Source organism: Carassius auratus, chromosome 34, assembly GCF_003368295.1.
Source record: "Carassius auratus strain Wakin chromosome 34, ASM336829v1, whole genome shotgun sequence".
In the NCBI taxonomy this organism is placed as follows: domain Eukaryota; kingdom Metazoa; phylum Chordata; class Actinopteri; order Cypriniformes; family Cyprinidae; genus Carassius; species Carassius auratus.
In genome coordinates this window covers 11,758,003-11,785,259 of record NC_039276.1, presented here as the reverse complement: position 1 = coordinate 11,785,259, position 27,257 = coordinate 11,758,003, and the positions used below count along the sequence as shown (strand labels likewise).

General features: G+C 35.9%; 2 protein-coding genes across 8 annotated transcripts; both read left to right on the top strand.

Moving 5' to 3' along the window:
- The first annotated feature begins 136 nt into the window (after nucleotides 1–136).
- LOC113053206 (guanine nucleotide exchange factor DBS) lies at nucleotides 137–17,275 on the top strand. 3 transcript variants are annotated; one of them, XM_026218037.1, is made up of 30 exons: nucleotides 137–418; nucleotides 5,009–5,092; nucleotides 6,895–7,009; nucleotides 7,083–7,173; nucleotides 7,683–7,796; nucleotides 7,876–7,992; nucleotides 8,531–8,680; nucleotides 8,796–8,920; nucleotides 9,455–9,569; nucleotides 9,681–9,800; nucleotides 9,954–10,145; nucleotides 10,345–10,536; nucleotides 11,036–11,180; nucleotides 11,284–11,348; nucleotides 11,515–11,594; nucleotides 11,702–11,768; nucleotides 12,032–12,147; nucleotides 12,255–12,324; nucleotides 12,438–12,530; nucleotides 13,014–13,106; nucleotides 13,524–13,649; nucleotides 13,764–13,985; nucleotides 14,387–14,479; nucleotides 14,604–14,682; nucleotides 14,783–14,855; nucleotides 14,927–15,048; nucleotides 15,163–15,228; nucleotides 15,487–15,561; nucleotides 16,129–16,238; nucleotides 16,323–17,275. In XM_026218037.1, the coding sequence occupies exons 1-30, from the start codon at nucleotides 337–339 to the stop codon at nucleotides 16,398–16,400; spliced, it is 3,270 nt and encodes a 1,089-aa protein (XP_026073822.1). In that variant the 5' UTR covers nucleotides 137–336; the 3' UTR covers nucleotides 16,401–17,275. The 3 variants fall into 3 exon arrangements, with proteins under 3 accessions (XP_026073822.1, XP_026073823.1, XP_026073821.1); XM_026218036.1 differs by lacking the exon at nucleotides 137–418 and adding an exon at nucleotides 1,850–2,038 and having other exon boundaries at nucleotides 14,798–14,855; XM_026218038.1 differs by lacking the exons at nucleotides 137–418; nucleotides 15,487–15,561 and adding an exon at nucleotides 1,849–2,038.
- A 258-nt stretch (nucleotides 17,276–17,533) lies between these two features.
- Nucleotides 17,534–26,645, top strand: LOC113053201 (muscle M-line assembly protein unc-89-like). 5 transcript variants are annotated; one of them, XM_026218028.1, is made up of 22 exons: nucleotides 17,534–17,892; nucleotides 17,979–18,083; nucleotides 19,675–19,808; nucleotides 19,881–19,921; nucleotides 20,072–20,115; nucleotides 20,284–20,306; nucleotides 20,404–20,465; nucleotides 20,691–20,776; nucleotides 20,955–20,980; nucleotides 21,087–21,118; nucleotides 21,281–21,351; nucleotides 21,772–21,794; nucleotides 21,889–21,944; nucleotides 22,038–22,102; nucleotides 22,448–22,476; nucleotides 22,610–22,641; nucleotides 22,726–22,754; nucleotides 23,571–23,661; nucleotides 24,414–24,644; nucleotides 24,779–24,958; nucleotides 26,138–26,209; nucleotides 26,424–26,645. In XM_026218028.1, exons 1-22 carry the CDS (start codon nucleotides 17,767–17,769, stop codon nucleotides 26,498–26,500), a joined length of 1,635 nt encoding a protein of 544 aa, XP_026073813.1. In that variant the 5' UTR covers nucleotides 17,534–17,766; the 3' UTR covers nucleotides 26,501–26,645. The 5 variants fall into 5 exon arrangements, with proteins under 5 accessions (XP_026073813.1, XP_026073814.1, XP_026073812.1 ...); XM_026218029.1 differs by having other exon boundaries at nucleotides 20,952–20,980; nucleotides 22,729–22,754; XM_026218027.1 differs by having other exon boundaries at nucleotides 17,535–17,892; nucleotides 20,952–20,980.
- Nucleotides 26,646–27,257: the final 612 nt, after the last annotated feature.

Here is a 27,257-nt window from a genome sequence, read left to right as displayed (position 1 = left end):
GTCTGAATAGTCTCTGTTTATTTTTTGTAACTTCTGTTCAATGTGGCTAAACATCTGTTCGGCAAGAAAATCAATCAGTCTCGTATGCTTTTTGTCAATCTTGCTTCCAGGCGCGTGGTGGTGTGCTGTAATAGCAGAAACAGTCCTGGTGATGGAGCCAAAATCCTACCCGTAGCAGCATGTTATTCTGTGTGCACATGCGTGTGAGGGCCACTGGTTATATACGCCCCTCCCCCGTCTGATGCTGATGCTGAATTGCCCATCACTGAAGGGCAGAGGGTGATATTCCTCCCTTAACGTCCTATCTATCAGTCCTCCTTACCTGTGGACTGAAGGATGGCGATGATCTGGATGCAGACAGAGAAGGCGGTCGTGCAAGATCTACAGCGCAGATTGAGCAATGTCACTCACAACATTGGTAAGGACTGTAAATGAGTATCTATGCTTGACACCCAGCACAGGTGCTTGGTTTTGTTTAAATGCATTTTAATGTTGAATGCTTCAATAATGCTTTCCGGTTGTAAGGATTATTCACCTTTTAAATGAGTATAGCATAATCTTATATGTCCCAACAAATTTTGGTCAAGCTGATATTTAGAACAATAGCATTTTTCTTGTGTGATATTGTTTTATTTAACTTAAATATTGTCACTGAAAAGCCTGATAGTCAGATTTTTTTTTAATGGAACAGTTTATAGAACCTTTATTAGAACCTTTTTTTAAAAAATCAAAAAAAGTTTACATATATGTTTTATATTTAGTATAATATTTGATACATCAGGCTTTTATGGCCTATATGGTATAAAATAGTGAGAATATGGATCTTACATTTGAGGAAAAAACACCTTTTTTTTCAGAGGTCCAAGCTGACCAAGAATATGCAATTTGGTGATTTTGTTTTTATTTGGCCAAAACATAAGATGACTTTCTGATAGTTTTTAATGTGGGATTTTTATAACAGTATAACAGACCTTGAATTAATATGCATATGCATATAAATATTAAACCTATGCATAATGCATATAATGCAATAAAACAATGATTGAGAGATGTATAAGTCAGTTTCTGTATATTTGATACATATATATTTTAACAAGACTTTTTTGATAAAAAAATGGTTAATGAATAATCAAATACAGTTAAGTTGCTTTAATCCAGTAAATGGTCTCTTAAAATATTAATATATATATATATGTATGTGTGTGTGTGTGTGTGTGTGTGTGTGTAAAAAAATTACTTTCTAAAAATAATTAATGAAAAAATGTAAAGGCAAAAATACAAGTGTGCCACAATCTCAATGTGGAAATTTTTACAATTATATTAAAATACCTTTTACTTGCTAAGTATGAATCAAAGTATGAATTATCAATCAGATGACAGAAAGCATGTAGCAGATAGTGTGCAACAGATTTTTTAAGCAGTTTTGATAATGGTGTTAACCTAGAGGCCTTAAAAATGTATTAAATATGATACAATAGAAATTCGTAAATGAATGTTTCCTCCTCTAACTGTGGAATATTATCGTATAAGAACATGTGAAAGATATTTCTCAATGACATAAAAAACTGCCTTGACTAGAAATCTGTGCTTAAACATACTTTTGTACTTGCCCTCATTTTCAAAAGCCTGAAGGCTGAAAGAGATTTCCTAAAAACCCTTCAGTGAGATTCATAAAGAGTCTGTGTGTTTGGCAGAGTTACTGCTGAGTACAAAAACAGATACCATAAAACACAGTTTTCCACAGGAGCAGCTCGGCTTGCTGCAGTAGTTAGTTCACTGGCTTTAGGTAAGCAGGGCTGTTTGTTTATCTATTAGCTGTTCTGGATTGGAGTTTAGCAGTTAATGCTTTAGCAATGGCAGTTATTGTTTGAGTTCAGTAGCATGTAGTATCGTAAAGCGTAACTAAAGGAACAGTGTGAGGCCAGGTATCAGATGACTATAAAGAGGAAAGTTATGCTGAGGAAATCCAGGAAAAGGCGTCCCAAACGAGACAGTGATCGTGGACAGCTTCCTCTGGTGCCGCTGGTACAAGGACAGAGTGAGTGAAAGCATGCTAAAATTGTCAAAAATTCCGCACTTTATGTTCAAAAGGTCTTCAAAATATCAGATATTTCTTAAACATTTTTTTGTGTGTTCTCAAAGCTGGATTTATTTGATCAAAAATACAGTAGAAGCTAATAATAGTTTGAAATATTATTACCATTTAAAATAACTGTTTTCTATTTTAATATATTTTAAAAAGTAATGTATTCCTTATTCATGAATCCCTTGGTACAGATTGTAAGATGTTGTTCTTGAAGCTCAAGATCCTTCTCAAATCATTCTGGAGAAGATGATCATGGTTTCACACAAACCTGTGGAATTCATTTTTTTTTTTTTTTTTTTTTTTTTTTTTTCCAGTAACATAATTTGTAATAAAAAACAACAAAAACTTAATTAAATTAGAAAAGTACAAAATAGAATAATGTTCACTATAGTGGTCTTAAACTTTTTTGGTAACACTTTACAATAAAGTTAACTTTAGTTAACATGAACTATGAACAATACTTCTACAGCATTAATAAGTCTTAGTTAAAGTTAATTTTAAGTACTTGTTATTAGTTAATGCACTGTGAATTAACATGAACTAACAATGAATGACTGTATTTTCATCAACATTAACAAAGATTCATAAATACTGTAATAAATATACTGTTCATGTTAGTTAAAACATTAACTAACATTAACTAATGGAATCTTTTTGTAAAGTGTTACCACACATACTTTTCAAAAGTTCAGATTTCTCTGAGTACACAAGTGCACATTAAATTGAGACATTTATGAAGTTACAAAAGATTTCTATTTCAAATAAGTTATTTTCTTTTGAACTTTTTATTAATCAAAAAAATCGTAAAAAACACAAACATAATAAACTGTCCAGTTTTAAACAGCTGAACTGCTCAGCATATTAAAATGATTTGTAAAGGATCATGGGACACTGAAGACTGGAGTGGCTGCTGCTGAAAATTCTGCTTTGTTACTTAATGTCACTTATTTTCACTTTGACCCATAGAAAGTCCCAAATCTTGAAGAAAAGTTTTTTTTTTTTTTTTGTCATGTTGTTTTCTTTCACATTTTTCTTGATCCTGATACTTTAAATCAACATTTTAAATCCCAGATTTTCTAAATGGCCCGAGACAATGTGCTTATTGTTCTGTTTTGTTTTTCGTCTGAACTTTAGTTTGGCTATTGTCTATTAGAAACTACAAAGGAAAAGTGTGTAATGCATTTACTTTTTGTATGTGTGTCTGAAAGAAAGAGAGGGAACTAGAGAGATTTACCAGACTAAAAAGACTGCCTCTTCTTTTAAATGTTATCTGTTGGTTTGAATGGCTTCTGAGTGATTTGGCCTGAATCCAGCTCTTATCTTTCTCTTCTCAGTAAGATCAGATCTCACTCAGATTCCTCTTATAACAGAGAGAAACCAACCAAACACACACACACAGGGTTTCATTCATCCACCGGTGTGATGGGGGAAGGGGCTTCTGGGGGGCAGCAGACTCTTTTTGGGGTGACTGTGCTGAAAAAGACAGGCGTAGAGAGAGTGGAAACAAAGGAAGTACAGTTCTTTACAGTCAGTGATCCATCATTGTTATCACTTATTAAAATGTAGTAGGTGAAGGGAACCTGTGTATGTGTGTCAGGGGACCAGTCCATTCCAGGAAGTCTGTGTGAAGGTTGGAAATGAGGAGAGAGAGAGAGAGAGAGAAACAGGAAGTCATTGAATTGACCTGTGCACCTGTCTCAGGTAGCTCATTCTGAGATCGCTGCTTATGGTTACAAGACGACCTGGGAGGTAGTAAGATATAAGAAAACAAGTGGAAGAGGAATCAGAAAAACAGAGGGATGGATGTACAGAATGAAGGGAAAACTATGTGCATTCCTCTAGCAGAGGTCGAGAAATATTACCACTTTTCCAGATGTTGCCACTGGCTCCGAAGTAAGGTCTATTTATTTATTTTTTTTCTATACTATTTCATAATATTATTAACTTTTTTTATTTGTTATTGTATTTTAAAAATTTAAAATAATTATTTTTTTTTGTTACTTAATACTCCATTTGCACTATTGTTACTCTACTCCATTCTGCTAAACTAAATATAATTGATTAGTATTGAGAAACAGTGGATTCATTACTTAACTGTAATAGTAGAAATAAATAAATAAAATGTCAGTGTGTATAAAAGGTGGACAGAATTAGGAGATGGGAACAGGTGAGCGCTACCACAAAAGTCTTTTAAAATGTGACAGATAATGTTCTGTCCAATGTGTGTGAACATCCTAAGGGTGTGCATCTGACTCCAATGGGACGACACACTCTTAAAACAAAAGAAGGCATTGGCACAGGACTCTTTTGTCATTCACTTTGAAGTACCACGTAGAGTATCTGATTGGTGTGTTGGTTAAAAAATACAATTCTTAATATTGCAGTAAAAAGAAAAAGCCTAGAGGCTATAATATAATGTATAATAGAATGAGTGGGAATGCATTAAGATTATCAGTTGTCTGCACTTTACAGCTCTGTATCCAGGGGTGGTTTTGTTTGAGAGGGATAGGAAATCACCTACTATTTTTTTTTTCTTTCGTTATTGACCAGAGTATGGGAACTGCTCTGGGCAAGATTTTCCTCCCGCAGGTGGTAACATACACCAGCCGAAGACACAATACCCCCAAGAGACAGCTAGTCATTTATAAGTGTGTGTAGTGTGTTCGCACCTGTGGTTTATTTTATCTTGTAGTCAAGTAACAAAAATAACTTCTTTTTTTTTTTTGTGATTTGATGTTGTGCAAGAAAGGCATTGCATGAGATTTGCAGAAAAGTGTTAAGCTTATGAGTTTAATGGGTGATAATGCAGGATCATTGTTTTACTCAGGTTACACTGAGAACTGGAACAATCCTGTTATATCATCCTATAATGTTATTATGACTGTAGACATGATGTTAGTGTCTCATGTGTGTTTGTTTCAGATGAGATCATGCAGAAGGAGTCCAGTCCTCTCTACGCTGCTGACATCATCACTGAGCTCAAGAGACAGTTTGCCTTCCTGTCTGGTAAATATTATTTCCATTATATTTGCATATCTTTATCTGTAAAACAGAAATATTATCCAGGGACCAACATTATTGTTTCAGAGACAAAGAGACAAAGGGATGTGAGTTAGATTATTTTTTTTTTTAAGTGGACTCAAGTAAGAACACTCTGTAAGGAGGACCCATAGAGGAAAAAAGAGACCTCTTTAGATCTCTGCAATTATATCTCAATTTTGTCTTATAGAAAGAAGTTGGAGACTTTTGCTTATGCTTCTTAATTCTTGGATATATTTCTTCCTTAGAGTTTTGGATCAGATCTCAACAAGGTTTTGTGCTCACAGTTGCCAACGTACTAAAATCTGCAGTTAAAAGATTTCAATACAAAAAAATTTTCTTATCATAGTCCTTACAGACTAAATTATAATAGGAGCTATACCAGTTTTACACACACAGCACATTTCTAGTATATTGCATTAAACACTTGTCTTTCCTTCATCTCAATGAGAGAAATCAAACATTTTTAATGTAAAATAATATCGAACTATAAAAGAGTTTTTAAGGTGCATTTTTGTAACATGTAACAAGTTATAAACGCTATTGCACATGAACATGCGAGAAGAGTGATTTGTTAGTCAAATTTCACCATCCGTAATTTCCTGCTTCTGTCTGAAATAGATGGCTAGATAATTTCTCTGCGCACGTATGAATGTAATATGCACGGGAATGGAAAAAGATGTTCTGGGGTTTAGAAACCTTTTGTATATGGGCATGTACAAACACTTTAACGTGAAGGTATTTCTCTGAAGAAGTGTTGTTTTTGATGACAGGTTGTTCCTGTTAAAGTGAGCCGAGTAAACGATGCTCGCACGCTCTCTGTCCTGTTGTCATGGAGACAGGGAGAAGAAGGCATGACTTGCCAAATTAATATTTTTGTCACAAGGGGATCTTTACCCAGTGGCTTATTTCTCTTCCGCTCTCCATCATCACCGTCTTACCACAGAAACATCCCCTTGTATCTTCATCCTGATTTAAAGGAGAGAATTGATAAGGAAGAATGGAGGGACACTTTTGAATCTCATGTTACAGATCAGTATAATCATAGTTTCTGTCCTGAGGGAGTACTGACAATACTCAGATGTCTTACCATCTGCAGTGCCTTTATTTTAGCTGCAGTGTTGGTTCTATTTATTAATGTGACTTTTTGATGAGACGAGCACTCACTATATAAGAACAATAACTTTTCAACCACTTCTCTAAGCTGTAAAATGGTCAAAAGAATCATACTTTCATGGGAAGAACCTAAACCTAGAAACCAGGATACCTGGTCTCTTTTAAGACAATATCACTGTTTTACTATATCTCTGACCAAATCAATTCAACCTTCTGAGACTTCTTTCAAAAATCTTACAGACCCAAACTTTTCAAAAGGAGAGTAGCTACATGCTAAATAGTTTGTACATGTTTTGGTAATTGTCAGTGGTGCCACAAGCTTATTTCTTGACACTAGCTGCCAAATCGATGATAAGAACACTTAGAAGCCGATCTGAGATTATGTTGGAGTTTGGCTGTCACAGCGCTCTCAAACAACAGTTGTTGGGGAGCAGTAGCACACAATACGGAGACTGTGACACAGCAGAAATATGGTGTGAGCAGGTTTTCATTGGCTTGCTTGCCTGTGTGCTAATTTAAGATCTCTGATGCATGCCAGCACAGAAGACAGCATGGTTTCTGGTATTTATTGCCCCCTGCTGTTTGGCTGTTGAGTAGATCAGAGGAGCAGGCTCGATTCTTTAATCCTTCATATTTCTTTCTGTCTGTTTTAGGGGGAAGGGGACAGGATGGAAGCCCTATCATAATCTTTCCAGAGTTCCCTTCGTTTTGTGAAATTGGAGACCAAGACTTTCGTAATGTTCTTACTTACCTGACAAGTATTCCCAGGTAAATACACACATTAGCACACGTTTGAATGTCATAAATGCTGACAGCAGTAACACGTGTGTGTCTTTACCAGCCTGAGTGCAGCAGGTGTGGGCTTCATCGTAGTGATTGACAGGCGTAGAGATCGATGGATGTGTTTGAAGGGAACGTTACTGCGTATCTCTGTGAGTCGGACATGAGTCAGTTGTTGAAGGCATAGTTCACCCAAAAATAAAAATTTGCTGAAAATGTACTCCGCCTTCATCGGAAGAGATTTGGAGAAATTTTGCATTACATCACTTGCTCCCCAATGGATCCCCTCTGCAGTAAATGGGTGCCGTCAGAATGAGATTCAAAACAGCTGCTAAAAATATCATAATAATCCACAAGTAATCCACACGACTAAAGATATGTGTTTTTTAATAAACAAATCTAACTTCAAACCATTTTTTTCTGGCTTGAATACAAGACCTCGATCCATAATATTGCTTTCTCCAGTGAAAAAGTCATTTTGTATGAATCAGGAGAGAAATGTGCTCCGATCAAGCATCCATTTACAAGAAGAACAGTCTAAAAAAGAATGTACATTTTCAGCAAACTTTCTTTTTTTTGGGGTAAACTATTCCTTCAGTAGATCTTCTTGTGGATACACATCTGGATGGCTTTTGTCATGTTAAAATATGTTTGTGTGTAGGGCTGGTTTCCTGCTAATCTTGGGCTTGTTCTGGTGCTGAGACCCAGTGCTATCCTGCAGAGAACGATGTCTGAAGTGTTCTTCAAACTCCACAGAGATGACTTTAAAGTACCGGTAAGTGACCTGAATGGGTTTTGAACTGTAAGTGAGTGGCATGTCATTGTAAATAACGAAGCCTGTGTGTGTATTAAAGGTTATCATGATAAACTCGGTGGCTGATCTGCACTCTTATATTGAGCGGAGTCAGCTGACACAAGAACTGGGTGGCACTCAATACTACTGCCATAAGACCTGGATCTCTCATCGCACAGTAAGAGCAAATACACACCTCAAAGTTGCACTCACTAGTTTTTGGTTGTTTGTTGGTTTATTTCACATTATGGCAGTTGTCCTGGACTTTTACTTGTGCCTAGTGGAATGGATGCATCATCACATAAAATACAATTGTTTTGAATCACCAATTCTTATGTAGAAATGCGGAATTCTCAGTCAGCAGTGATTTGTTTATTTTGTAAATCAATGTGGCCAATAATCAGGGGGATTTAGTGAAATAGTATTCATTATATTAGTAATATTCAGCTTTTTTTTATAGTGGCCCACCATGAGACAACCTGCTTCATTTACAGTAAATCATATTTTATTACAGATAAGACTATGGTATTTCAGACAGTGCACACATATTTTAAAAGTAATCTAAGTCCATTTTATGTGCATTGTTTTAATTAGAGAAAGATTATTAAGCACACATTCAAAACCTCATTGCATATATGAAACAAAGCACATTAAACCAGTAATATACATCATATGTGAAAATGATAATTTCCTAATGATGATAATTATGCCGGTAGGATCTTGAAAGCTTTGCCGCATTAGTGAAGAGGATGGCTGAGAGACTGCAAGTGTTTGGCAGGGAGCTGGCAGAAACCGAGCTCCCTAACAACCTCCAAACAGCCAGCAATCTGCTCACTGCACAAACCAGCAGAAAAGATGGTTTCAAAGTATTTATAAAAAAATAAATTAAAAAAAACTCTTTAAAGCATTCAATATGTGCCACCTCACACATTCTTTTTGGTGCTAACAAAACTATTCTTGGTTTCATTGTTTTCTCTTTAGGAAGAGATGGCAGGAGCTCTAAGCCAAGGACGGAAACTCTTGGAGCACATCAGGGAACCGGTCCGCAGAGATCCGGACAGCAGTCTAAACCCTGATCAACTGGAGAACCTTGCTACAGTGCACAGGTAAGTCTGTCTCCGTAGGAATCCTCTCCTATCCTGCTTGAAGTTTCTTTGCAGTGTTTCTTCTTCTTGGAATAATTTGTGAATGGTCACAAACATATTGGCTAGGTATTACAACATTGGCAGGATGGTTAGCCAGTCACGCCTCCTCACACGTCTTCATGCTTTAGCAATTTGGATAGCACAAATGAATGGTTTTACACTTTAAAGGCTGCATTTACTACTGAAGTATACCATTTTTTATAACTGGTTTATATTTCTGTAAAGCCTGAATTTTTTTTTATTAAAGTTTTAGTGTTAGTTATTTTTGTACTTCAACCTAAACTTATTTCAGTTAGTTGCCAAAGCTACATTACTAATTTACATTTGTTTTTAATTGAATATTTTCATTTGATCGTATTTAAGCTTTATTTCAAATAGTTTTAAACTATATAAAAAAAAGTTTTAATAATTTTAGTTTTAGCTAACAATAACAATTCTGCTAGTATAGACACTATTTCATTTAATTTTATAATATGTGGTTTTTGTGACTTGCAGGCTGTTATCCCAGTTGAATGAGAGCTCGACAGCGTTTGATGAGTTCTGGATTCAGCATCATAATAAACTGGATCTATGTTTTAAACTCTGCCAGTTTGAGCACAACTTTCAACAGGTCTTGCATTTTTAAAGACATTCATGCTTATACAGCTTATTCTTATTATTGCTAAACATAAGATTCACGAATGATATTTGCACTCTGTTTTTATTTTCCATTTTCTTGTAGTTGCAAACAGAGCTTGAGCAAGCAACAGCCACTATGAATGCTTTCTCAGACGTCGGAATAAGCCCTGCCCAAACAGAACACTTCCTTCAAGAACTGACCAACCATGAGAATAAGGCCTGTGTGAGTCTCCGCCCATTGTATAATCTTAGCGTGTTATACTTACAGTCGCAAGCATGCATGCACACACCTATATGCATGAATGAGTCAGTCTAATTCAAAGCTTCCAATAACCATTGTACCTCTTCTCTCGTTAACACATTTCTTTTTCTGCAGGAAGTGCTGGACAGAGTGAGGTCTGTGATTGCAGAGGGCCAAAGTTTGATTGACAGCTCTCCAAATGTTGATGACAGTGTTGCAGTAAAATGCAGTGAGCTACAAAGAGTGAGAGAGAATCTCACCCAAAGGCTCAAAGACAAGAGGACCATGCTCACACAGGCTATGGAGCTATATAAAAGATTGGAAACGGTGACTAGAAATACATATACACATGCACATTTCTATTTATGTTTGAATATATGCATTCCACTAACATACTCATTCCTTTGCATAGCTACATGCAGTTTTTCTAAACATTACAGACAGACATAAATAGCACTCTTTCATATGTACTGTATATGCAAATCAGTTTCCAGCACAGTTCCATTCTGTTCTTTTTCTCTTTCAGATGTGTAAATGGTGTGATGATGGGATTTACATGCTAGCATCACAGCCTCTTGACAAGTGCCAGTCACAGGAGGGGGCGGAGTCGGCACTGTCAGAGCTGGAGTGTTACCTGGAGACAGCCAGTGAGAAACAGCAGTGGGATATCAGCACAGTTTGGCTGGAATATGAGAACATACTGAACAATGAGCTCAGGGTATGGTAATATGAAATCTTTTTTTTTCAGTTTATTATTTTAGCACAAAATGGAATGGAGGTAAAAGATAGTTTCCCAGTTATTTTTTTTATCAAGAATAAAAAATATTTAAAATAAATAAAGATATATATTTTTCGGACTATAATTTGCACCTGAGTATAAGTCGCATCAGTCCAAAAATACATCATGATGAGGAAAAAAACATATGTCGCACTTGACTATAAGTCGCATTCATTTAGAACCAAGAACAAAGAGAAAACATTACCGTTTAATTTTGATAAATAAGTCGCACCTGACTATATGTCGCAGGACCAGCCAAACTATGAAAAAAAGTGTGACTTATAGTCCAGAAAATACGGTATTTTTAAAAATGTTTATAATTCAGCGTCCCAGAATACTTTTTTCTGATTGGTCAGTCTCTGTATTTGTGTTTTTAAAAATGTGTATTAGTATTTAATGTATTATATTTTGTGATATTTTATAATGTGTAATGGTACAGGAGAAGGTGAAGCGTGCATTTGAGAAGAAAACATCATTAAAGGAGATGTTTGAGAGGAGGAGAGTTAGTCTGAAGAAACTAGCAGCCAAACAAACACGCCCCATCCAACCTGTGGCCCCGCGACCAGAGTCACTCTCATCTCCTGGTATCTATCTATCTATCTGTCTGTCTGTCTGTCTGTCTGTCTATCTATCTATCTATCCTTAAAAGTGTCAAATGGAGGTGATTGGTTTATTTCTCTCTTTCAGCTCACAGGGAGCATGAGAACATCTGTATTAGTGAAGATTCAGACAGCAGGGTGTCCTGTAAACAAGTATGTCTTATTCATCTACAATGCCTTCTGTGTATGTCCTTTCTTTTTAATCAATTTATATCACTTTCTCTGTGTAAGCAAATTATATATACCTCTCTCTGTTATAGTGAGCACTGTGTAAGTTAAGTGACTTGACTGTTACTCAGTAATGAATCTCTTTGTGTAGGTAAACTCTGATCAAGTTGACAGGAGCAGTCGCAATCCTTCTGTATCTGAGGAGGAGGAAACCCTGGCTGTGCTGCGCAGGTTAGTCCAGGGTTAAAGGTCAGAGGGGAAAGAGGGGAGCACATGTGCTTTACTGGACCCCGTGTAGTGTAGTCATTAACTGAGCTTCATTGTGTGTTTGTTTACAGGCATGTAATGAATGAGCTACTGGAAACAGAGAGAGCGTATGTGGAAGAGCTTATGTGCGTTTTGCAGGTGAGTGAAAACCATGTCAGTTCTTTTATAAAGAACAATCAAGAAACGACAATCAAGCTTCAATCAAGAAACAAATTCATTTTCTTATATAGGTGGATGTACTCTGAAATATGTAGGCCATATCCTACACTTTTGTAGCAGGTTTTGGCCCATAAAGTCTTGTGTATGTTAGAGCGAGTCTACATCAAACTCTTGATTTTAAAAGAGCCATGAAAATCCTGTTTGCCATGAGATGCCTTCATTAAATGTGACGTGTGCTGTAGGGATATGCTGCTGAGATGGACAACCCCTCCATGACTCCTCTCCTCCCCGCAGCCCTGCAGAACAAGAAGGATGTGTTATTTGGGAACATGCAGGAAATTTATAATTTCCACAAAAGGTAAGCGCCATCTAGTGGTGTTCAGATCAGTAGTAAAAATGTAATTGGGGGGTTAATCATATCAAATAAATGAATCAAGATTCATTTGAAACCGTGTATCTTCTCAGAATTTTCCTCAAAGAGCTGGAAAGTTACACTGGCTGTCCTGAGCTCGTGGGCCGCTGCTTTCTGGACTGGGTGAGTTTTATAGAAAACAAGAAAACAAAACCAGAAGTAAAGTATTGTGAAGAACTTTTGGGAGTTTATTTTTCACAGTGATCCTCATATCTTTGGTCATTGTGGTGGTTTAGATGGGGGAGCTGCAGATTTATGAGAAATACTGCCACAACAAGCCTCGTTCTGAGAGCCTCTGGAGGCAGTGCTCAGACTGCGCCTTTTTCCAGGTATACACATACATATCGAACATTATACTACCATAATACTAATACAATGCACATTTACAATATTATGTATGTATGTAATATTTAAATGACCATCTAAAATTGCCCAAAGGTTCACTTGTAGAGTACATTGTGTAAAATACTGTAAACCACAAACCAATGTGCTCCACTTTACTTTCTATTTCCAGGGTGACAAATAATCCAGAAGTAATGTGATTTTTAACATCCTCTTCACTTATTTGATTGCACTTCCAAAAGAGTATTTTTTACAATATTGAATTAAAAAATGCTAAATAAAAATATAAGTGAATACTGAAGTGCTTTTGTTTTAAATAATATTTAACATGCAATAAACACAGTAATTGTTTTTCAGCTGAAACACAAACAGACACATATACACTAACCACAATCTATTGATGACATCAGGCCCTCTTTGTGACAGAATGTAGTTTGAGCAACTTTACCAAATTGTGTTTGTGCCATCAGGAATGTCAGAAGAAACTAGAGCACAAACTAGGACTGGACTCATACTTACTGAAGCCTGTGCAGAGGATCACTAAATACCAACTCCTGCTGAAGGTACTGCATTATGTGTGTGTACAGACATCATAACTGAAGTGTTTGCTTTAGGCATTTGAATATGGGATAGAGGTTTAAATGCATCTTAAATTCAGCATGAATTGAAAATTTCCTCTATTTTCTAAATGCATGTTGTTGCATCTTATTGTGAATGATTTGTCCATGTATAAACAATCAGTTTTAAATCTTCTGATGAAAACAGAGACTTCTCTCTGGTGACATATCTCCAAACATTTAAACCTCTCCCTTTTTCATATCTGTCTTCATGCAATCAAATATCAATGGATAGAACCAATCCCTGCCCTAATTTTTTTCTATTTAAAGAATCTGTCTCACTCATATGTACATCACAACATGGAAGACTTTAAAGTGGCCATATAATGGATAACAAGATTTTTCAATGTTTGTGTGTTTTAGGAGATGATTAAGTACAGTAAAGGCTGTGAGGGCTCAGAGGAGCTGCCGGCAGCTCTTTCCTCCATACTGGGTATCCTGAAGGCTGTAAATGACTCAATGCACCTCATCGCCATCACAGGATATGAGGTAAAACACATATGCACACACGACTTTCATCTGACCCATTACTGTTCATTAATGTTTTCTGTCACTCCACTTTATTCCACGTCATTCCAAGCAATGATTACTGATTCCATTCAGGGTAACCTTGGAGTCCTGGGCCGCCTGCTGATGCAAGGGTCATTCAGTGTGTGGGCGGAGCATAAGAGAGGTCACGTGAAGGTCATGGAGCTTGCCAGGTTTAAGCCCATGCAAAGACACCTGTTCCTGCACGAGAAAGCTCTGCTCTTCTGCAAGAGGCGAGAGGAGAGTGGAGAGGGATACGAGAAAGCGCCCTCATATAGCTTCAAGCAGGAGCTCAGCGTAAGTGTGTCTTCACCATAGAGTGTAATAATAAGAAAAAAATTAACAAAATGATGCAAATTGTGTAAAATTTGTTCTAGTTAGCATCTTCAAAAGGTAATTTTCTCATCCGATATTTTTCTAAAATGGCAAATTTTTAATGGGTCATTGTTTTATTGCACATTTTAAAATTGAAATCTTTTATTAAACAACAAGCACATTTTATAACATGCACAACCTTAAATATTTTGATAAAAGTGGAGTATATAATTCAAATTTGTGTCTCTTTTGCATATTTAAATATTTAAACGAGTAAGGTCACTAAAAATATATATGTTTTAGAATGTTCATTCTGCAAAATGTTATTTTGAAAGGAAAAAAATAACTTGTTTACATGATGGTCTCTGTTCTGTCTTTGTTAGATGGCTGCGATTGGAATAACGGAGCATGCTAAAGGGGACAGCAGGAAGTTTGAGATCTGGTCCAGATCAAGGGATGAGGTCTACACAGTACAGGTGAGCACAACAATGTGTGCCTTGAGTTCAGATTTCTATTAAGAAGACTGTCACATGTGCCGAGTCTGCACTGATCAAATATCTTGGTTTTATGTACTGCTTCGTGATATATGTTGTCCTGTAGGCCGTGTCTGAGGAGGCTAAGACCATCTGGGTAACAGAAATCCAGAAACTTCTAACAGGACAGCTGGAGGCCTGTAAAGGTATGGACTGTTTACAGTGTTTTACAGAGTGTTTACAATACGTGATTCATTCAGATAACTTGCAAAATGCCAAATTAAAACTAAGGTGCATCAAATGTAGGTTTGTGTTATGTAGAAGTAAGTCAACAGAGGGCACCTGAGCAGTTTTCCTCAGATATCAGCTCAACTAACAGGTACGATCACACGCCATCACATTTACACAAACATATTTGAGCTATTTTCATACCATGAAACTCGTCTTCAGACTGGTGAGAAATGAATCAAGTAACTTCAGGAGTGGAGGAGTGGATAAACTGAGCACAGAAGAAGAAAGATGCAAAGAACTTGAGAACATTCTAGAGCCCAGAACGACAGGGAGAGCAAAAGGTTTGTGAAAAACTCATGTCATTATAGACTTTTCATTTTGATTGAACTTCCCCTTTAACTTCTTTCCGTGTTTTTTGTTTTTGTGTGTGTGTGTGTGTGTGTGTGTGATTGCAGGGTCTTCGTTCAGTTTTGAGACGAAACCAAAACGACAAGATATTCGGAGTGACCCTACACCTCTAGGTGACCTGTTTCAGCAAACTGAATATCAAATATAAGAGTTTGATTGCTGTCTCATTTTCAAGAGATTAAATAAAAACAGCAAATGGGTGATGGTAAAAATAACTGATTCATTATCATCAAGGCACCAAGCTCTCTAAAGGCTAAAAGCACAAGATGATCCTCAAAGGAATAGCTCACATCGTGTGTACTTCATGTGCCATACTGAGAAATAACGAAGAAGATGCAGAGGTGCAGTCTGATTGGTTATTTTCCTCCCAGAAACAGGGCCACAGCCTAACTTGGGTGGAGGCAGGTGGTTGAGTACATCAAGTCTGTTTCAGAATCGTAGGAGAGGTACACATATATGTGCACACTTATCCATAATTCATGGAGGTGTTATAGGGTAGCATGTGTTTGTAGGTTATATGTTTGTCTCATCTGATGCTTTCTGAGAGGTGCTGACCACGTCTTTGTCTTTACAACATTGTTTCATGTTAAGCTCTATCGACAGCTGTTACACAATAAATAAGTCTGACTACTCCCTCAGTTTGTAAAAACAAAGAACAATGTCTATATAATGGAGGAAAATTACAGAGGGTTTAAAAGCAGAAATGTGCAGCAAAGAAGCGCTTTAATTAATTCTTCTGTACAAAAAAATGTGGTGTTTGTGGACAAATTGTCTTTTTATTCATGCTGTTGATAGACACAAACTTGAATTGAACCCAGAACGTTTCACCGACGCACATCCACGCATGCTCTTTCTGTGTGCTCTGGGAAATGTCTTCTGTCTATCAGGGTGAGGTTTCAGTGGCTTTCTCTGTCATCTCTGCCCTCATTTAGGTGTTCACTTACAATGCAATCCCTGTTTTCAATCCTTTTAACTTTAATCAGTTTTCTTTTATTTTCTTCCGACCGTCTCAGGTTGGACTAAAGGGTCTCTCTCACTGGATGCCTCTGTGGAGCATGATGGATACTTTAGTGCAGAAGAGCAGGTGACCTCTGACCCAGAAGAAGAGAAGGAAAATAAAATGGTGCGTGACCAAGTCTGTTTTTCACTGTCAGACATAAAAGCGGAAGGGTTTCATGTTTTAAGCATTTCTGTATCTTTATTTCAGTGTGCAGATGAGCTGCAATCTGTGAGGATAGAGGAAGAGATCCAGTGTTCTGAAGAGACGGAGGATCCTGAGAAATGAGAGTTGAGTGTGGATGTGTGCACAATGCCATCAGTGTACAGCACATACAGTAGATTTAATGCATCACTCTTTAAAGAGGGGGAAAAACATTTAACTTTGAAATTTTGCATACTCTTAAAAATAAAGGTTCCTAGTAGAACCAAAGAGGTTTAGAATACACGAAGAAAGCTGTCCATTAGTATTCACTTTAATCTCAATCTCAGTGTGACCAAAAAAAAACCTAAACTTTTTTTTTTTTTTTTCAGAACATGCAGCTAATTTTAAATGGCTGTTAAGAAAAATATTTACCAGCAGGGGTCATACTAACCAGCCCAAAACAAAATGTTAGTGCCAAAAAGGGTATTACAGGACCTTTTTTCCTTTAAATCTAGAAGAAACTATCTTATACCAACTGACAACCCTATAATGGACTCTATAAAGAACTGTAAACAGTGAAAATGATTGTTGTTTAGAGGGTTCTTTGCAAGAAACTTTATTTTTAAGAGTGAGGTCTTAGAATGTCCCAAAATAATGCATTGCACAGAGACACCAGAGCCAGCTCTCTACACACGGTCTCATCATAGTATGCTGAGATACATGTTTCATATCCCTTAAAACATAGTTATTTCTGTCCCAGTATTATGTCCATACTGAGATATGGCATGTCTGTTGTCAAGTCCTGTGATTTCCAATGTGAAAGCATATAAAATACAATTGTGTACTGTAAAATGCAGGAAACTAGTACCTATGTGTAAAACAAGCATATTATATATGCAGATGTTGTTTCTCAAAGTGACTGTGATCACCCTGTACCATTTGTATGTAAAATCTGTTAACAAATCAATATTGTTTTATATATAATACATGCATATAAAATAAAGCCATAGTTGACTGACTGACTTTTGCCTATTTTTATATATAAAACTACACAGGTCAAATATGCATAATGACATTTACAACCATGTGAATGTCAGATAATGATTTAAGTGCGATTTAATGCAATGTTGTTAAAGTTACGACAGAATTAGGACTGGCAAAAATAAAAGCTTTTGCGTGGTACCTGTTACTTTTCTCAGCGCCGGTCAGGATGGACCAATCACAGTCGTTTGGGATTAAAAGAGTAAGGCTTTGGCTTTTATATAAGTTGATTTAGTTTGAAGTTTGGTTGAGTTAAAATGTGTACTCCCTGAGATAATCGAGATATCTGTCTGGAGTTCCGAGTAGTTAACAAGAGTGATTTTTTTTTATGCATGCAAGATGAAGATCAACATGACCCGCCTTCTACGCATTACGCAATAAAAAGAAAACGAAAGTGAATGCGCGGTAGAAAACATTACCTTGAAAACGTAAATCGCCTTAGCTTGAGTGTCATCAAGCAGAGTTCCTCATGGGTGCGGAACTATATCAATCTCAGAATAAAATCATTTGTGTGCTTTGCGAGAAATCAGACGAAGATGAAATCACCGGGCCTCTTTCATCCAAAGAGAACACGTCCGCACATGAGAACTGTTTGGTAAGCGTGTTTTCATATTGCACCCGTACTGTAGTATCATTCATTATTCTTGTGTAATATAAACTTGTAATGTACTGTATCCTCAGTTGTTTGCATCAGGGATCATCTGCAAGACTTCACCCACCTATGACGACCTGTTTGGATTTGCTGTGGAAGATGTAAAAGAAGAGCAGCGGAGAGGAAAAAGACTAGTGAATATAATCGCTAAAGCATACACAACACACATTAACTGCCTCTAAAACATTATAATTCATTTTAACTGGTTACTTTTTTCCCCTTAAAACATTGTATAATACTTTTACATAACAAAATAGTTTTAATGATGAACTACAGTAGATATTAACAAGGTAAATGTGAAACATTAGGGGTATTTAATGTGTTAGATTCTTGCAAGTATAAATTCTGTACATGACATATACAGTTGCAATCATTTATTCAACCTCCTTTACCTGCAATATTTTTGGCTGGCAAGAACAACATTTTTCTCTTCAGCTTAATAAAAAAAAAAAGTCTGAGATATTTTTAATCAATTACTTTCTACTTAGTGAAGCACTTTGGGCAACAAAGTTGCGTTTAAATGTGCTATATAAATAAATGAAGTTGAAGTTGATTCTGAAAACATATAGTTGATGGAAATTGGCTCTAAACATTTAAACAATTGGCTCTAAACACAAAATGATTCAATCCCCTAAAGCCAAATTTTGTGCAGAATCTTCTATTCTTTATAACCTCCGATAAGAATGGCCCATTCTTCACTTGAAAAACCTTCAGATCACTGATAATCTTTGTCAAATTCATCAAATATTTTCGATGAGATTTAATTTTAAAAGAATGAACAGTCCACTCAAGAACATTGTTTTACTGATCCCTGCTTCTAAAAAGCTACCCATGCATCAGCGGGACGTCTGGTGCTTTACCACCGATGCATGGGTCCAAACCGTTCTAGTTTAGTCACATCACTACATAAATCATTCTTCCAGAACTCCACAGCTCTATCCAAATTAATTTTAGTGCATGAAAGTGGGTTTTTTATGTTCTTAGTCAAGCGTGGTATTCGGTAAGATGTCTCAACGTGAAGTTCATGTTTGTCTAGTGTTTTTCTTTTACTCTTCGTTTAAATGTTGTTTCCTTGCATGAGGTCATCTTCCAAGTCTTTGGTAGTAAAGCGAGGGGTTTTCTCATTGGCTTTACTCAAATCTTTTATTTTTCTTGGTGGTATTAGTGCTTTTCTTGTACAACACATTTTAAACTTATGAATAAGCAGTGTCACTAGGGACTTGTCTGTAGTATTTTGAAAATCTTCTTGTAGCCATAGACTTTCTAATGTAATAAAATCATTTCTTCTCTATATCTTTTTTGACTTGGCCATCTTTGCTACTCAACTTTAGCATATGCATGGGCTAAATATATGTGTGCGTAACAACTCAAGCTAACTCAGCTTTGTTGAAGTTTCCAGAGTTTAATTGTGTTTTACCAAATTCTGTAACATACCATATGGTACAAAAACAGAAGTGTTGCATAAGCTTTGCAGAATTATGACAGCTATATTACAAAAAATCCTTTAACTCAAAAACATTGCATTATATATTGTCATTATCACTTTAATTTGTATTATTTTATCAATTATTGATGAATATTTTGATTGCAATGGTAATTTGCATTGAGGACAGCATTATACTTTAACATGAATACTTTGTAAATTAAATGAATACTTTGACCAAACGGTCATCATATTCTTGTTGTTTTTCTGTGGATGCATAACTGCTGTTTGTCTGTTTATAGCTTTGCTACCACTGTAAAAAAAACGGTGCTACAGCGGGATGTGATTTAAAGCGTTGTAAGCGCTCGTACCATTATCCCTGTGCCATAGAGGCCCGTGCCACGACCGATGAAGACCTTAAAAAAGGCAGTTTTAAGTAAGATGGAAGAATATATCAATTTTTTGTTTTAGATGTAGTAAAATATACCTAATTAGTCTTTCCTTTTAGGCTGTTCTGTGAATTGCATGATCCAAAATCCAAAAAAACAAGTAAGTGTTTCATTTTAAATTCAGAAATTACATGGTAAAACTTTTTTAGTTATTTTATTTTTCTGTATCAGTGATATCAAATGAATGTTGTAAGCAGAAAATGTGAAATGTCAGCGTGAGAATTATAAATTATCATTTTTGTTTTACAAGGATCACCAGACGGTCGAAGGCCTGACATGAAAAAGCCTGACAGGGTCAGCACACACACACACACACACACACACTTACACTGACTATTACTGTTAATCTTAAAACATCACCACACAATTCTGAAATAGAGACATATAAATATCACATAAATTTGGATTGCAATGAGAAATTGTAAATGTGAATTTCTGTCTTTCCTTTTCTTCCCTGAATAGAGAGATTCTAATTCATCTACAGGGTGAGTGTGCAGTGTTTGTGGATTTTCATCAGAACTGGATTAATCACAGAACACAGTGTTGATTATTTCAGATGACCAAGTGTTTGCTCTTTTTCAGGTCATCAGAAAAAAGTGTGTCCAAAAAGATGAAGAGGAATTCACCTATTCTAATAGATTCTGGTAACTGTTCATACAGTGTATTATAGCCTTATAACATTACACAGTACTGCACTAATACTAAATAACCAAGTGATGTTACAAAAAGAAGAGTGTTTATTCACAGATCTATACATCTGTTTATTTGTCAGCATGAGAATAATAGCTAGTTTTTGGCATTTTGATGACGGATATTGTAATGTAAATGTAAAACATGAATAACATTGGACTGTTATAATTTTTAAATAGATGATGACATTGCAGACACTGTGGTCCCCATGTTTGCTCCAGAAGAGTTATATATAGAGGACAGTAAATCTCCAAATCTGTACAATGTGAGTTTTCATGATATAATCTGTCTTGATGGATCGTATGAATGTCTCATGACACATCATCTTATAAACATTAAATTCAGATAGCAATTTCACAATTCTTGTTTAAAGCAAAGACATGGCTCTTTTAAAGCTTTTAGTAATATTTTTGTAATTTTTCTCTTTTTTCTTTCAATAGCAGTTCAAACCTGATCCTGAAATTAAAAGGTATGCTGAACTTTATTCATCTACACAAAGTATCCAGCATTAAATGTGTACTAGGATGGGATTTGATGAAGTATATAGCCATTTGAGATTCTCTGTCTATTCACAGGCCCTATGCAAGGCCCAGTCCATCAAACTCAGGTAGAAATGCACACTGTGTAAAAGTAAAGGGTCATTTTTATTTCTTACTGTAAAGAAACATAGTCACATTATTTTTTTAGGAGGTAATTCTGATGATTCTAGTTGAAACTGAGTCCATCTGTATAGATAAGTGTTAGTTTGAGATGCATTTGTGTTTGTTAGGTTCATCAAAAGGGGGCTTAACGTCTGATCAGAAGGCTTGTGGACCACCAGACAGTTCAAGGGAATTTCAGGTCAGAACACACACACACACACACACACACACACACACTCTGTTCAGCTTTCTTTTTCATAAACACACTTGGTGTTTTCTGAAGTACAGTCATTTTCATCATCGTCAAGAAAATAGACAAAAATTGCTCTGTACTATCATCACTAAATATCACTTCATAGCACATCAATTGAACTTAGTTTAACTTTTAATATCTAATTAATGTAACTTATTACAAAAATAATAATAAAAATGAATGTGCCGTTTGTATTGGACCTCATCTTAGAGATGAGCGGCTACAGAATTGTATTCAATTGTATAATTTACTTAAGAAACAGGTCATAGCATATAGCATTTAGAAGACAACTAGACAAACTAGAAAAATAGTACTGTTTATAAGTACACCTTATTCTAATTGAGTCTTTTTTGTCTTATTTTACAGAGTGCATATGATTCACTGGTACGGTGAGTAGTCTGTAGAAAACTTTTCATTACAGAATACGGTTTAGTTAGTATTCACAGCCTGAATTGTAATGATCCTGTGTTTGGTCTCTTTTAGATCGGCAGAAGTGGAAACACCCAGAAGGAAAAAAAATAAACTCATTATAGACTCAGGTGTGTATTATATATTAAGTTTCATTTCCATGTTTTTGTCATGAAACAAGTCATAAAATCAAACCAATTTGAGTAAATGTCTGTCTGTTTTAGATGATGAAAGTCCCAGCAGCACTGAGCGTGTAATGGCTCCAGCAGTGGCAGCTACAGAGCCCCGTGTGAGTCTCATATTACTAAACTGGACCATTTGATATGTGTCCATATGTACCAAAGTTTCATATTGAGCTACACTGAAACTTTTTCTGAGACAGTGCACCCAAAAAATGAACATTGTCATCATTTACTCACCCTTGTGTTGTTCCAGTCTTGTGAGACTGTATTGACTTTCTGAGCAAGACTTGGACCCCATTGACTTTTTTTAGTTCTGCAAAAGAAAGTCAGTCATGCAGGTTTAGAAAGACATGAGGATGAGTGAACTAGCCCTTAATGATCTTAAATGAATCTTGTAAACATTTGCCAGTAAAATTGTAGCAATAAAGTGTTTCTCTGTTCACTTTTAATAGCACTCCACTCCTGTGCCTGAAAAAACAAGGTATGTTTATGATTTTTAACAATTTTAAAAAACAATACTAATACAAGAATACCACCGTTTACCATGGTATTTTGGCAAAAACGTACTATAATAAAGTTATGTAAACTTCCCTGACTCTTTCTCTTTTTTGAAGGCCATGTGTAAAACAAAATCCATCACCCACAGGTACAAAGGTGTTCGTTTTTGAAAACAAATGAACAAGGGTTGTTATCATTCCTTGCGTTAAAGCAACAATTTCATTCTTTTCAGAAGCTGATGATGACACAGACATTGAAACAGTAAGTCTGTCTGTACACAACACATGTACTTACTCATATTTTCTTGTCACTTGAAAAAAGCAGAGGAACAAATTAACCAGGACTCCTGGGCAAAAATTGCCACCAAAAGTGACAATCAAAAAATGTAATATTTTTAATATCTTCCCCCATAATGAGTTTTAAATAAAACGTTCAGGACAGCAACTTGAAAAATTTAAAAACTACTGTACATCCAAAAGCATTTAAATATAGTACAATCATCACCATCCAGTACATTACACTTCCATTCAAAAGATTTGTCATATTTGTGAAGTCTCTTATTTTCACCAAGACAGTATATTAGTAATATTGTGAAATATTCTTACAATATTATAATTTAAATAATGTTTGCTATATAATATATATATATATATATATATATATATATATATATATATATATATATATATATATATATATATTTTTTTTTTTTTTTATCTAAAGTCTTCCTGTGATGGCAAAGCTGAATTTTCAGCATCATTCTCAGTGTCACATGAACCTTCAGAAATCATTCTGATAAGCTGATTTGTGCTCAAGAAATATTTTGTGAAAACGATACCTTTTTTTTAATGATTCTTTGTTGAATAGGAAGTTCAAAATAAGAGTATTTATTTGAAATAGAAATCTTTTTTTAACTCTATTAATATATTTTGATAAATCTGAAGCATCCTTGCTGAATAAAAGGATACATTTTTTTAAAACCAAAAAAAGTTTGAACGGTGTATTATACTCACTTATTTATTATACTCACTTATATATAAGTTCTATTTATAAGTGTCATTACTCTCTCTTTCTCAGGAAGATTCTCAGAGTTTGTTACAATCAGAAATGTACCACATCACTGTTCCATGTAGGGTTATTATGGACCCTGGAACCTCAGCAGAATCAGGTGCGTACTTCATTTCTCTTTTGTCTTGCTGTCTTGTTTTTGTCTTTCCCCACAAGGAGGTAAGGTCCTTGCTTTGCAAATATTTATCTATATCTACTATAATTATTTGGTTATAACGTCTTTTGTCATCAGTCATAGTATATCAAGCCTGTGCATATAGCACTACATCTTGAGATTTTGGTCAAGTGACAGAAAAGAAATGGCCACAGCCACATAGCAACAATAACTTTATAACCTGTAAGTTAAAAAAATATATAATGCAATGCACTGACTCCCTCAGATGCTGCCAAAGACGGACAAGACATTCGCTGGTTAGAAACCTGGTAATTCCACTTGAATTTGGTCAAATGTAAACAAAACAATGACGCATGCAAGTGTCTGACCAGATACACAGCCGGAATATCAGCTTTATGTTCAATTCTGCAAAAAATACAAGGTTTCTTCCCATTTCCTGAGAAGTAGCAGATATGAGCAAGGCTACAAGGTTCTACTTCATAACATATTTACCAAGCAGAATAATACAACATCATGTTACACATTGACTCACTATTAGCTAGGACTTTTAGCTAGCCTATTATAGTCTTTCGAAGGACAAAAACATGAACTTTTAAACCATCTATTTATTGGATTTATTTACCCTATTTTGGTGCCCTATTTATTTACCCTGTTGGTCCCGGTCACACACTTGGCACAGCCCTTGTGATGGCTCTGGAAAGAGATTTATTTAAACCCACTTTCTCTCTCTGTTTCAGAGTACAGTCTAGAACCTTCTTCACCTGCTGGTGCAGCCCCGGCAGCTGTGTGCACCTCACCGGAGTCTGTCGCTGCCCCTGAACTAGAGGAAACACCATCCACAAGCAGAACTTCTCCACCGACCAGAGCTCAAACCACTGACCCATTCTCACCAGGTACCACTGACCCAATCTCACCAGGTACCACTGACCCTACGCCTAACCAGGGCCATGCCAGTGATGGTCCCGCAGGTCAGCCCGGGTCACTCCCGCATTGATGTTCCAGTAGTGTCATCATCCGCAGTACAAAAACTACCACTATTAGTACAAGCATCTCACTTCAAATCTGAGCAGCTACCAGAACCCTTCTCTCTCCTCATCACCAGGTCGTCCCGCTGCAGCAGATGCTTCTGATGTGTGTACCACAGTGAAATCCAAGTCCAGTGCTGCCATATTCTGGACCAGATGTAATGAGGCTGGGTGGACTAAAGAAGTCTTCTCAGAGCTTGTGTCTCAGCTGAGCAGTCTAGGAGAAAGAGTGCAGTCACAGGAAGCTAGCCACCAAGGTGAGAACAGCCTTGATTTAGACCAGTTTTGTGGAAGATTTCAGGTTCAATACAAGTTAAAGGTGAAGTATGCGATTTCTGCGCTACTAGTTTTACCTTGTGGAGTTAGAAAAATAAGCCATATTTTCAAACAACCTTACACCTTTGCAGCCTTTACCCTGTTGTCTGTCTCTGTGTATTTTGGCAAGTCTTCGAATTATGGCTTGCTGGTGAAGAACCGAATCTGAATTTCTTTACCTATGTAATGTGTGAGCGATGGTCCCACACACTGGCTATAAAGCCTGTCTCTCTCTGTCTGCTAAAGTAGCCACCGTCTAATCTCTTGCTATAGGTTGAACTGGAAAGACATTGAGGGATTTGAGTGGACCACACTAAATGTTTTTTGGTGTCTGGTAGGCTCAGTGATTACACTTTTTGGGGAGGTAAACCCATGAATGCAAAACTTACAAATCAGTCAGTGAATGATAATATAGGTTTCGAAAAGTTATTTTAACCAAAACATCTTATAAACTTCACCTTTATGCTAAATCATCAACATTTGTGCCATAATCTTGCTATCAAAAACAATAATTTTTGACTTTTTTCAATTCATGGAAGTTAAAATACTGTTTCTTTAGTATAGCAACAGGACATAATATGAGTGTTTACATGATTTTAATGTGTGGAATAAAGTGTACTGAACTTTTTTCTGTTTTTTTATACAATTTTACAACTTTGTTCTGCCACGTAACGCTTAAAAGCTGAAAACAACCAAACAATAGATAAGAACAACTTCACATCTCAAATAATACACATTTTAACAGAATAATTAATGTAAATAAATGTAATATGATTAATGTAATTTGCATTAAGAGAAACACACATTTTTGCTTCTAAATTCTCCTAAAATCTGCCCCATTAACTTCCAATACAGGTTTCTCACCCTAAACAATATTTTTAGTAAAAAGAGGAACTGGTCTAAATTTAAATTGTATACATTTTTTATTACTTTTTTTTTTGTCTGTGTGTGTGTGTGTGTGTTGTTCACTGATCTCTTATCATTATGCTGTTATATTGTCACAAACACTATCAACTGAGCTTAACTTGCATTGAACCTGAAATATCCCTGTGATGTTCTATAACCCACAATAAAATGCTGTATTTGTTTATACAACTGAAAGACTATGAAATATTCCACAGACTATGATGTTGCTCTCAAAGTATTGATGGCGTCTGGACAGCTGCCTTGCCTTTTTACTCGGCTGGAACAAGGTACAGCATTTCATTTGTAGCCACCTAAATCTAAAGTGTTACATGATTTCAACCCTTTAACAGTGAGTTTTGAATTTGTATACTTATCATTTGAATGGATAAATAAGTAGATATCTTTGTGCCTTGTAATGAATCACATATTATAAAGGAGAATTATTATGGAGACTTAAATGGCACTGTTTCATGAGAACGACTTTTTTCTTTGTGTTTCCAGACCTGGAGAAACAGGAAAGGGATCTGCAGAGGAAAAAAGCAGCACTGAGGGATGCCAAAGCTGTACTCGATGTTTAATAGAACAATCTAATAGAGTTTAGATGTTTTATATTTTTTTTATGTTTTCTTTTTTTAAGTTGAGAACATTTCTGCAGTTTGCAAACACATAAGATTTTACATCAGTGACCAAAATCTCATGAAATATATCTACACGTCATTTTTATATGATTATTCTTTTTCATTATGTAAAAAACAAGGTAAGAAACATTCTTTACAGAATGTTGTTCTTTATATCTTGCATTGTATTTTAAAACTTAACTTTTGACACTTTTGAAGAGGAGCTGAGAGTGTGCAATATGTGCCTGTTGTACACAGAAATACTGTGTTTATTTTGTCTGTTGACTGGGGAAGAGAGACTCATATGTCATCTGCAAACAGTTCAGAGCAGGAAACTGGACAGCCAATCAGCACACAGCAACAGATTGACAAAGGTCAGGTTAACCACAAAGTGCCTGAAGGGCCAGTCAAACATTTTATTTGTGTTTCCTTCATAATAGAAAAAACACTCCGTTCCCGATGTGGACACTAGGTGGCAGCAGGCACATATTAACAGCTTCAAGAGGGTCACCAACCAAAACATTTCCGTCATTTTTCAATATATATATATATATATCACAGCTGTTTCTTTCAGAACCAGAAGTTTTCATTGTCCTTTCAACTGTACTTTTCGCAGTGTAGTCCAAACCTTGTCTAAACCGTTTTCAGTCAATTATTTTTGATAAATATTTTAAGCCAAAAACATTCCAATGCTTTAATAAAACCCACACAAGTAGAT

Coding starts and splice junctions, on each gene's coding strand:
- LOC113053201 (XM_026218027.1), top strand. CDS start 17,767: ATGGGTGCGGAACTATATCAATCTCAGAATAAAATCATTTGTGTGCTT. Junction 20,777..20,951: donor AATCTCCAAATCTGTACAAT/GTGAGTTTTCAT, acceptor TTCTTTCAATAG/CAGTTCAAACCTGATCCTGA. Junction 22,755..23,570: donor ATGACACAGACATTGAAACA/GTAAGTCTGTCT, acceptor TCTCTTTCTCAG/GAAGATTCTCAGAGTTTGTT.
- LOC113053206 (XM_026218036.1), top strand. CDS start 1,933: ATGACTATAAAGAGGAAAGTTATGCTGAGGAAATCCAGGAAAAGGCGT. Junction 14,683..14,797: donor ACAGCTGGAGGCCTGTAAAG/GTATGGACTGTT, acceptor TGTGTTATGTAG/AAGTAAGTCAACAGAGGGCA. Junction 16,239..16,322: donor AAGAGAAGGAAAATAAAATG/GTGCGTGACCAA, acceptor TCTTTATTTCAG/TGTGCAGATGAGCTGCAATC.